The 12,182-nt window shown below is 46.8% G+C and overlaps 1 protein-coding gene across 1 annotated transcript in view; it reads left to right on the top strand.

Annotated features, from left to right (window-relative positions):
- The first annotated feature begins 2,347 nt into the window (after window positions 1-2,347).
- Window positions 2,348-12,182, top strand: part of LOC108799465 (catalase-like) — a 30,604-nt gene continuing 20,769 nt past the window's right edge. Inside the window, exons 1-2 of the mRNA XM_018571326.1 lie at window positions 2,348-2,412; window positions 10,512-10,680. Coding sequence (XP_018426828.1) covers window positions 10,518-10,680 — 163 coding nt within the window. The 5' untranslated portion in view covers window positions 2,348-2,412; window positions 10,512-10,517. The remainder of the gene's footprint in view (window positions 2,413-10,511; window positions 10,681-12,182) is intronic.

The following is a 12,182-nucleotide window of genomic DNA, read 5'->3' as shown; positions in this document are numbered from 1 at the left end:
AATGTCATTCCAAATTTCAGTTTATTTTAACATTCAATTTTGCAATGAATGGGGTTTCCTAAACGAAAACCACATTCACTGTTAGAATTGTGTTCATCACTGCGCTCAAAAACGGCTGTCAATTTGACCCCATACACTATTAAAAAAAAATGGGGCTTTAGTTGAGCACATTTGACTTCATTGGGAAGATTGATGTTTAGACACTATTGAGGGTAGTAGCTTGAGATATTTACACAATATGTATTGACCGATTGCGCAGCACGGAGCTGTACGCGCAGGCCGATTCGTGTGTGAATGGGGCCAAAGAGATGCAGGGACTCACTGTTGGATGGTGACGATGGTGATCCTATGGTGAAGGATGAGGCCCCGTTCACATATAGCGAATTGTCGCGCGATTTCCGCCGCGATATCGCGCATTTTTGCCGCGCGATATCGCGAGAAGTCGCCGGCCAATGTTATTCAATGGAGCTGTCTTAACTCCATGTCGCGCGTCGCTCGTCGCGGTCGCAAGTCGCTTCTACCGGACCCTTTTTTCGGCGGATTTTGCGCGATTTTACTTTTTTTCTATGGAGCCCGACGGGGAAGGTCGCGCTACCGTCGCTGGATCGTCGCTGGAACGTCGCCCCGAAAGTCGCGCTATCCCGGCCGTGCGGATCCGCTGCAAAAGGTATGTCGCTATATGTGAACGGGGCCTGAGGGGTGTGCGTAGCATCAATGAAGACGTAAAAATATTCATCATCCATGTGGAGTCATGACTGAAATGGGGTTGCGTTTGAAGGAGTATCTGATGATCCACAGGGTATGTCTATGGGAGGTTTGCGATCCTCGTTGGATGCTAAGTCAATGCTAAAGCCTGATGAAGGGACCCTGTGGGGTCCCGAAAGCGCTTGTTTGGTCATATGACAAAAAACTTCAATAGATGAAGCTTTTGCTATCTTAAAAGGATTGGTGTGCTGGTGACATTTCTACAATTGCTGACATTCGCAGCGCCATCCGCGGTCACTGCGAGCACCCCCCACTACAAGGGACATATCGGTAAGGAGTGCGACAAGGATAGTACTTATCCTCGTTGGATGCTGTCCCCGATGTAACAACAAACAAACTGTGACACAAAGAAACAAAAATAAAAAGTAACACGCGCTCAGCTGGCCAGACTGAGCCGTGGCGGCTAAACAGGGAGCATTCGTGCCGACAGGCACTTCCAGTAGAAAAGTGTCTAGCAAGGGGCGGAGCAACTATGAAGAAGGTGGTCACAGAAGGTGTAGAATGGGGTAAGTACACCGGACGGCTGCAGAACGTCCTATCCTTCCCCCATCGTATTTCCACCAATCACATAGCCACACAGCTGGTTACTCGCCCAGCTGTCAGATTTAAAAGCCGCCTTCTTTCCCGCCATCCCTTCTGCACATTTACCCAGGCTTGATAGAGGCAGAGCCTCGAAACGCGTAGCCGTCTGGAGTACTCACACACGCGGCATATACAAAAGGGAATCCCCTTTCCATAAGAAATTTATTTTATATCTTAGCCATTCTGTCACTTATCTGACATTCCCCTAACACCCCCCAAATGTTTTTATTTGGAATCAGGAACAGTTATCCTTTGTGTCGGGTTTACATTTTTGTCTGTGGTCCCACTGGGAAGAGTCTCCCTTACTTTCTGTCCCTGTGACCCCAAAACAAGAAATGGTGGGATTGGTCATCACTAGCAGGTTTGGTCCAAACTTGGAAGAATGCTCCTTCCGCTGCCGCCCAATCAGCTGCAGCCAAGGAATTCCCCGCCCACAGCTGAATGTATTAAAAGGGACGGATCATGTGACATCATTGATCTTATATGGCCACATAGCTGGATTAGGTCAATGACCAAATATGGCCACGTGGCCATATAAGGTCAATGATGGCAGCACAAGCTTACCGCCCCTTTGTTTACGTGCGGCTGCGGAGGGGCCCCGCGGCTGATTGGACGGGTGGCCTCATGTGCCATGTCCTGGGTTTTGGAGGTTCGGACTGGGTTTGGCTTACCATACCCGTTACAATCTGACCGTGCAATCTCTGTACAATCTCCTTTACATCAACCTACTAAAACTATCCATTCAATCTGTATCCAGTCAGGCAGGCCCTTGCACTACACACTGCTGGAGATTGTACAATCATATTGTAACGTGTGTGAGCCTAAAGGAGATTGTACAAGCAGATTGTATGGCCAGTTAGATGCAGACACACACACTGCTTATCTTATGTTAATCATGCCATACGCTTGTGTGTTTTGCATACCTGAGCAGGAGGGAGGAGGCAGAGTCACTCCTTGCATATAAAGATGAGGCATCTGTGTCCTAACTCACTTGGCATCATGGCTGGAAGGTGCACTTACACCCCGCATCCGCAGAAAATCGAGCAGGAGACCCATGGAGCAGAGGTAACCACACACAGCGTCACCGGGGATTAGAAATACATTCATCTTATGACACATTTAGGGGGGAATGGAGGGGTTCAATGCAAAGATGAGTCCTGTAACCCATAGCAACTAATCAGTGCTTGTCAGCAGGCACAGCAGAGGGAGTTGGTAGCTATGGGTTATCATTGTTACATAGTTACATAGTATTTGAGGTTGAATAAAGACATTAGTCCATCAAGTTGGGGGGGATTTATCAAGACTGGAGTAGACAGAATTTGGAGCAGTTGCCCATTGCAACCAATCAGCATCTCTCTTCAGTTTGTTCAGTTATGCTTTGGAAATGAAAGAGAGAGAGGCTGATTGGTTGCCAGGGGCAACTGCTCCAGATTTCATCTGCTCCGGTTTTGATAAATTCCCCCAATGAGGGGAATTTATTGAAACTGGCGCAGGCAGAATCTGGAGCAGTTGCACATGGCATCCAGTCAGCATCTCTCTTTCATTTTCAAAGCTTAACGGAACCCACTGAAGATAAAAGCTGATTGGTCGCCATGGTTTTTGATAAATTCCCCTCAATGAGGGAAATTTACTAAGACTGGAGCAGGCAAAATCAGGGGCAGCTGCGCATGGCAACCAATCTGCTGCTAGCTTTCATTTTCCAGGCTTAACAGTGGCATTACAAGGGGGGTACGGCCTGCAGCGGGTGACACCATCAGAGGGGGTGACATCAAAATGACTGGCAGTCATTTTGGTGTCACCCTCTCAAAAAAGTCGGGCACTCGGTCATGGACAGAGAGAGGAGGGGACCGGGAGAGTACCTTATCCTGTCCCTTCCTCGCTTTGCCGGCATCCATCACCACGATGGCTGCCGGCAGTTAAATGCGTGTGAATTAATTACATGCGCGTGTAATGCCTTCACGTGTGTGCGTAATGATGTGACACCTGACGGCTGCACCAGGGGACTCCTCTGAAGCTTAACCAAACAAACTGGACAGAGAAGCTGATTGGTTACTATGGGCACCTGCTCTAAAGTCTACCTGCTCCAGTTTTACTAGATTCCCCCCATAGTGACGGGGTGCAAAGGGCAGTTTCCCATAGCAACCGCCCCAAATTCTATTAGCTGCAAACAGATCAAGAAACACTTGGTTGCTACTGGCTACTGCCGGCCTTATAAATCTCATGCACTGCTCTTTGCTTTATTAAAAATACTTGTGTTCCTTATTAGTGAATCTGACCTGTTTGATAAGGGCCCGTACACACCAAAATGGGGCACAATGTGGCACATGCATTTTCGTGTGTTAGGTAGCCCACAGGAAAAAAAAATAGGTGCTGTTGGCATTCTATTGCAATTCATGATGAGATCACCAATTCACTTAACATACCTGGTGTTAAAAGGCCCCAAAATTGATTAGATCAGGCAACCTCGGCACTAAGTCCCATGAGGCATTGCAAAACTCTGATAGCAACAAACATGACTTCCAGAGGCCTAGGCATGATGGAATTTGTAGTTTCACTACAGCTGGTGTGCCGAGATTGCCTACCATTGCATTGGACCAGGGATGGGCAACTCTGGTAAAGCTGTGCTTTAACTACAAAATCCCAACATGGCTCTGCCTCTGGGAATCATGCCGGTAACTGTCAGTCTTCCAATGCCTCATTGTACTTGTAGTTCCACAACAGCTGGAGGACCGGAGCTTGCCTACCCCCGCATTGGACTAACAGTACTCTGCAAAAGCTTTGTGCTCCTTTCAAGTATATACACTATCGGGGGCGTGGCCTGACGCCGGAGGAGATGGCCGCATAGAAGAGAGGCTCTGAAGCCCCAGCGCAAAACTAGCGACATCCCCAGCGACTGAGCACCAGCATTCGGACCCCACAAGTATAAACACTATCCATCCATTTTTGTTTGGCTAGAATGCACTATACAGGGGGTGCCTTGTGTCCAATCTAGAGTTGCCACCTGTCCAGGATTCACCCTGAAACAGTTCGGGTTTTGAATGCTGTGTCCCGGTTTCATGGCAGCAGAAACCCGGACACAAGATATCGGGCAGACGGGCAACCAAAATTAAGATGGGGCTACTGGCCCCCCACTGAAATTAGTCTCAACTGTGATATTTACATATGAATAAGCCAAAACTAATTCTCCCCAAAAAATTTCTGCACGTCACTTGAGTGTTCGGGTTTCCCTTGAAGAAAAGGTGGCAACCCTAGTACAATCTGAAGTTAAGACTCATCCACTCCTATCTCCACTGGCTGTTGAGGGCCTGTGTCATATCAGAGTATGGTATTGAGCTGTTAGTGGGAGGGACTTAGCTATGCATGGGCGGGGCAGACTTTCAGGGTCACGTGTTCAGTGTCTGCCACGGATCTGGCGGCTCCCTGGCCACGTACAAATGATTGAAGACGTAAAAACGTAACCGGACGCCCTTTGCTAATTGGGTCATTTGTACCAGACTGACAGCCAGGGCCGACCCCATAATGAGGCAGGCTGAGGTGGCATCTCATTGTAGGGGGGCATCAGGGGCAGCTACAGCATCCATGGTTGCTAAGAGCTTTGGCCTCCCGCCCGGCTCAGAGAGCTGAGTGGGATGCTCTGGATGGGGCTACTGGCAACCAGTGACAGGACGTGGGAGATACCGCCGCATATGCCTGGAGAACCAGCAGCAGCACCCCTCTCAAGCAGAAGCACACAAACTCCGGCTCCCTGGCCACGTACAAATGATTGAAGACGTAAAAACGTAACCGGACGCCCTTTGCTAATTGGGTCATTTGTACCAGACTGACAGCCAGGGCCGACCCCATAATGAGGCAGGCTGAGGTGGCATCTCATTGTAGGGGGGCATCAGGGGCAGCTACAGCATCCATGGTTGCTATCCCCCCCTCCAATATGGCATGAAAGGGTAGGGATGGCCGTGTTGACAGGTCCACTTTAACCCTACCATGTCACCAAGTGTGACATTAGCATAATAATGAGCCGTGGTGGATGTTTGACTTCCTGAAGTGCAAACATTACAACTCGTATATTAAAAAGGGAGTAGTCAGCCGGAGATTATAGTAATTTAAATCATTTATAGCACTTTGCAGTCCTCAGACAGATCTGTCACTCCACCCATACTTAGAATTCGAGGTGACGAGACGGGAAAAGATTTGTAGCACGTCCAGAAAAATATTTACTGCTGTGAGAAATACGGAGGAGTCCACTGCTGACCTTCTTCAGGAAATGCTAATCATCTGGCCGTCCCTGAGACAATGACCCGGTGTTCTATCAAAGATTGTGACGGGGTTGGAATGTGTGACCGCATCTGCTCCCCCACGACGCGTTTCATACGCAAAAACAGGCTTCATTGGCTTCCTTTTGCAATGCTTTGGAGTCATAGACCTGGATGAGATTAAATTTCCACAGGCACCTGTGTCAAGCATCGCGTTAAGGGGTAGCCTTTGTTGATCCCACTGTAGAATCAATTCAAGTTTGCAGTAGTTAGTCGCCTGTGGATTAGTGGTTAATACTTTTGAGGAGGGACAACTCTCACCCGGAGCTCTTCTCTTGAGGAGTGGACAAGACTCTACAGCATGATCCTTTTCACCGCAGTACCTGCAAAGCTGTAGATTCCTCCTGCGAGTCCTCTCGGCCTGCGAGAGAGGCCCTCTGAGTGTTCCGATGTCCATCGGGACTGCATCCTCATGGACCGGGGTTTTCTGGGGGGAGAGCGGAGTTCCCGTGGCTTTCTCTGCCCTCCTTTCCCTCATGCGTCTGTCTATAGATATGGACAACTTTATGAGAGCTTCCAGAGAGAAGGGAAGCTCCGTTCGGGCCAATTCATCCTTCACTGACTCAGCTAAACCCAACCGGAATTGGTTGCGTAAGCTAATGTCATTCCATTCAGATTCCGTCGCCCAACGCTTAAATTCAGCAATATAATCCTCCACGGGTTTTTTGCCTTGTTTAAGAGAGCGTAGGGCTGACTCCGCGGAAATCTGCTTGCAGGGGTCATCGTATAACAAAGACATGGCCTCGCAGAATCCACTGAAGGAATTCAAGATTGGGTCTTCCTTCTCGAGGAAGGTGTTGGCCCACGCGCGCGGTTCACCCCTCATGTAAGAAATGGTGGTGCATACCTTGATCTTATCGGTACCGTATGTTCTAGGGTTTAGATTGAACATCAATCTGTTGCGTGTCCGTGACGTCACGCGGGTGAGCCGCCGGGAGCCGTTACAGATATGCAGATCACGAGCTCTGACTCTCCTTCTTGTCCCGGTGTTCTATCAAAGTTTGTGACTGCGTTAGAATGTGTGACCAGTGATGTGGTCACGCATTTTAACCTAATCCCACCCAGTTTTTCGGCGGTGGAATGCATGACCGGTTACACATTTTAACGTAGTCACGAGTCGGGAAGCCGACTCTTTGCTGATTGGCTGGGAAACTGGCTTCCTGGCTAATCAGCATTGAGCGGGCCGAACAGCCTGCTCCCTGCTAATTGGCTGGGAAGCCGGATTTCTGGCCAATCAGCATCGAGCTGGCCGAACAGCTGGCTCGATGCTGATTGGCTAGGAAGCCGGCTTTCCAGCCATTCATCAAGGAGCTGGCTTCCCGGTCAATCAGGAAGTCGAGTTGCGGGTCATTAATCGCCCCCGGCATCCTGGTTGGCCAGGAAGCTGGCTCGATGCTGGAAGCCGACTCTTTGCTGATTGGCTGGGAAACCGGTTTCCTGGCTAATCAGCATTGAGCGGGCCGAACAGCCTGCTCCCTGCTAATTGGCTGGAAAGCCGGCTTTCAGCACGAGCTGGCTTCCTGGCCAATCATGAAGCCGGGAGGCGGGTCATTTCTCCCCCCCGGCATCTTGGTTGGCTGGGAAGCCAGCTCGTTGCTGATTGACTGGAAAGCCGATTTCCAGGCCAAACAATATAGAGCCGGCTTCCCGTGCAATCAGGAAGCCGGTTGGCATGTCATTACCGCTACCCGGCTTCCTGTTTGCCCGGGTAGCGGGTAATGACAGCAGAACCACCAGCATCGGTATTCGCGAGTATGGAAAGCAAAATATCGGTACTCGTGCTCGATACGGAAAAACTGGTATTGGTGAATCCCTACTTTTTTTTTCCTTTTCAGTTTGTACGTAACGTAATACTGCATTTTGGCCACTAGATGGAGCGGAGGAGCATAGAAAATACATATTTATTACAAACATAATATAAGTATTTATTACAAAAACAAATCAGGGCAAAGTACACAGGGTTCTGAAGAGAGAAGATGGACATTTTATAAAGGACAGACATGTTTAGACGTTGGACGTAGGACTAGATGAGTGGGCAGTGACTGATTGTGGCCAAAGTCCCTGAGAAGGAGGTAAGGCTTGGAATTCTATTTGGGCAATCAAATCTTCCTGCTGCTGAGAGATGGAATCTGTCATCTGTAGCATGCTGACATTACTAATGAAATAATTGTCAAGCAGTTTAATATCTCTGTAGATTATGTGATTTAATTGCCAGCATCCCTAGGCTTAGGGTGGGGGAGTGAATAACACACCCTACAAGGTCTGCAAGCCTTGCAAACATTCCAGGTTAAGGAAATTGGCTCTGCTCGGCAATGAACTCCAAACTCTAGGAGAAATTCCCGGCTTTGCCCCCACTTTGAAAACAAATGTTATGAACCATCCCACAAACCTGCTACACACGCAGAAGCAACCCCCCCCACCCCTTCCAGCCACAAGACAGGACAGGGAAGTATGTGTTATAATACTTTTGGGTCTATTTATAAGCAATTCGCAGGGCCCTTTGCCCTGCAAATAAATATGAATGGTCATTTTGGGTGAATATTGCCAAAAATGAAGGATCTTGATATATTTTTTCCCCAGTTCGATTGTAGTGTATTGTGATAATACATTATGGCCACTAGATGGAACTGAGGAGCATAGGAAATAACTATTTTATATTATGTGCCCTTCAGCTCCATCTAGTGGCCATAATGTATTATTAAGACACACTACATTCAAAATTGGAAACAAATATATTAAGAACATTCATTTTTGGCTTTATTCACGAAAAAATAAAGTATACAGATATTCGCAGGGTGAAGGGCCCTGCAAATTGTTTAGGAATAGACCCCTTTTGTATTCTGTATTGGATCAGTGGTCTACTGGCTTTTGGATTGGAGGCTGCTGTCCAGAAAGAACTGCTCACAACAAGGGGGGCGTTGTTCAGTGAACCACCTATGGGCCACCATTATCCCTCTTCATTCCACTTGGGTAGGTAAATGCTCCGTAATTAATGCCAAAAATGAAGGTTCTTAATATATTTTTTCCCCATTCGATTGTAGTGTGTTGTGATAATACATTTTGGCCGCTAGAGGGAACTGAGGAGCATAGGAAATAAGTATTTTATATTATGTGCCCTTCAGCTCCATCTAGTGGCCATAATGTATTATTGCGATACACTACATTCAAACTTGGAAAAAAGTATATTAAGAACATTCACTTTTGGCATTATTCACCAAAAATGGAAATACGCAGGTATTCGCAGGATGAAGGGCCCTGCAAATTGTTTAGAAATAGACCCCTTTGTATTTTGTAGTGGATCAGTTTTCTACTGGCTTTTGGATATTCAGTGAACCACCTGTGGGCCACAGTTATCCCTCATCATCCCACTTGGGTAGGCACAGTGACCCCCAACTGAAGTCACACACCTTTTTTTTTACAGTCCTGTATCATCGTATGTTATGATTTTGAACTGATTTAGCATTGGATATGCCACAATTTACCTTCTTGCTCTCTCGCTCCAGTGCTCTAGGCTGACAATAGATGGATCATGGCCACACTTATTATTATACAGGATTTATATCGTGCCAACATTTTGCGCAGCACTTTACAATATAAGGAAAACATTACAATACAGGTGAAACTCGAATAATTAGAATATCGTGCAAAGTTCATTTATTTCACTAATGCAACTTAAAAGGTGAAACTAATATATGAGATAGACTCATTACATGCAAAGCAAGATAATTCAAGCCGTGATTTGTCATAATTGTGATGATTATGGCTTACAGCTCATGAAAACCCCAAGAACCCCAAATCCACAACCTCAAAAAAGTCGATTATTACATGCAATGAATAAAACAAGGATTGTACATAGAACAATATCGGACCTCTGAAAAGTACAAGCATGCATATGTACTCAGTACTTGGTTTGGGCCCCTTTTGCAGCACTTACTGCAATTACTTTTGCACAATATTCTAATTATTCGAGTTTCACCTGTACAATTCAAGACAAGATGGTAAGGAGGTCTCTGCCCTTGAGGGCTTACAATCTAAAAGGGAGGGGCCAGTGATACATGGGGAGGTAGCTGTGTGGGGATGAATTGTTTGAGAACATGATGGTTGAGCGGTTAGGTTGAGGTGGGATAGGCTTCCCTGAAGAGATGAGTCTTAAGGAATTGCCTAAAGGCAGTCAGAGTGGGAGATAGACGGACAGGTTGGGGTAGAGAGTTCCATAGGATGGGGGAGACTCTAGAGAAGTCCTGGAGGCGAGCATGGGAGGAGTTGATGAGGGAGCTGGAAAGCAGGAGGTCTTGTGAAGAGCTGAGGGGACGGTTAGGGTGATACTTTGAGACAAGGTTGGATTTATAGCCGGGGGCAGATATGTGGATGGCTTTGTAAGTGGTTTTTTGAATTTTAACCTTTGGGCTATTGGAAGCCAGTGGAGGGATCGGCAGAGGGGGTTGCAGACACTGAGCGGTTGGTTAGGTGAATGAGACTAGCACTTCTTATAACAAGTGTCCTCAATCACTCTTAAAGTGCACAGGTATTAGCGGGTCATGTCTGACTAAGGATTAGAGTTCAGTGGGCGTATTGGTCAAACTCTGGTGCCAATTGCACTACGTAGTCACATTCAGACCGGGATAACAAGGGGATGAAAATGCAGGTTGCTAATACAATGTCTGTCTGACCCAATATGTCAGTGTGTTGTGAAATCATATAATTCAAGGAAAGCGGCTCAATACACAGATACGGTACATAGGATTTGTATTTCTGTCCATCCAGTTCTGATACTCACACAGCCCTGTTTGGCAGGGCAGGAGACCTGAAGGAGAACCTGAAGTTAACCCTACGTATTCTACTATCTCTTTGCAGAAGAAGATGCTGACATCATCCGAAGGGGTTCCCATTGGGACCCTTGTAAGCTCACTAACCGTAGGACCCCGAGGGCCAATTCTCATGCAGGATGCGGTGCTAATGGAGGAAATGGGTCATTTTGTCAGAGAACGAATTCCGGAGAGGGTGGTGCATGCCCGTGGAGCTGGTGAGAATGCACACTTCGGACCTTGTATAGAGGCTTTGTGGCCCCCAGTGAGATTGTGTTTTTTAGGGCCTGTGTTGATGGGCTTGTGTTCACGTCAGATCTGCTTCTCTCCCCCGTACAAGTCAGTGGGATGCAAAAGCAGCTCAACCACTTGCCGTCTGGCTGTTGCTATTAAACAGCCGGCTGGCTCCCATTTGAATGCGGGTAGACGTGTTAAAACTTTAAATACATTTATAGCCGGCGATGGCTGTTTACATACAAGCGTTCGGGCGGTTATAGAGCCGTCCAATCGTTTGTATGGTGCTGGAGAAGTGTGTGGCCACCACTGCCACCTATCCCGTGCTCCGCTGTCCCCTGTGCGGGCCCGAGGCTGGCACGGCGGGTCTCTGAGCTGAAATTGGATTTAGATCAACACACTTCTTTCAGCTGATCTCCCCTCCAATCACTGAACCCGAAAGTGATGTGTATTCCGCTTTCAGTGTGTCATTTCTTCGGCTGCTGTAGGTGGAGAAGAAGCTGGTGAAGCACGATTGCTGATTCATTAGCTTATTGGAGGGTCCCTAGATGAAATTAGGTGTCTAATAGACCCCTGATGTCTCCATAAAGAGAACCTATGACTGTATCTGTGCTGTCACATAGGGGGCATGTTAGTTCCCTTTGTGATAGCAATAAAGTTAAGTGTAAAAAATAAAAAGTTTAGCCCCTTCATGACTGAGGCCTTTTTTTAAACTTTTTGCACCCATGTTATATTCCACATTTTTGGCCTGAAAATTACTTAAAACCCCCCAAAATTATATATTTTCTGAAAGCCAAGACCCTATAGATTAAAATGGTGGCAGTTGCAAATGTTTATGTTGCACGACATTAGCGCAACTCCTCATCAAACCCCAAGATTTAGTGAAAAATTTACTTAAATGCCCCAAAACACAACACAATACCCATTTTTTAAAATAAAATATAAAAGATGAGGTTACAAAGAGTAAACAGATACCCAACATGCCCGGGTTAAAAATTGTGTGCGTCCGTGAAACGGCGCCAAAATTCAGTACCCCAAAAAGTCCATAGACGACGCTTTAAAAGCCCCCGCAGGTCATCAGTTTAGAGATACCCAAAAATACTGGCCCTAGAATTATTGCTCTCACTCCGGCGGGCGCGGCGATACCTGACATGTGTATCACGTTTGTCGTTTTCATACGTAGGCGCAACCAACGCGTTTTTACGCGAAGAATCGCTTGCTCGCGTGGGACTTTAAAAAAAAATGTTAAATTCTTTTTAGATTAATTTTATTTTATGTTAATTTTAAAAACTGTTATTTATTTATATTTATTTTTTTACTTTAATTGCTATCACATAGGGGGGCTTTACAAGCCCCTCATGTGATAGCAGATGGTGGTGACAGGTACTCTTTAAGGTGATGCTGCGGGTCCAAAAGACTCCGACAGGTCTATTCACAGAAGGGTGAAGAGTTTGGAGCAGGCAGGATAAGTGAACAATCTAGGACA

Source organism: Nanorana parkeri, unplaced genomic scaffold (genome assembly GCF_000935625.1).
Source record: "Nanorana parkeri isolate BGI_ZX_2015 unplaced genomic scaffold, ASM93562v1 scaffold1734, whole genome shotgun sequence".
In the NCBI taxonomy this organism is placed as follows: domain Eukaryota; kingdom Metazoa; phylum Chordata; class Amphibia; order Anura; family Dicroglossidae; genus Nanorana; species Nanorana parkeri.
The sequence above is the reverse complement of the archived record's forward strand: the minus strand, read 5'-3'. Positions and strand labels throughout refer to the sequence as shown.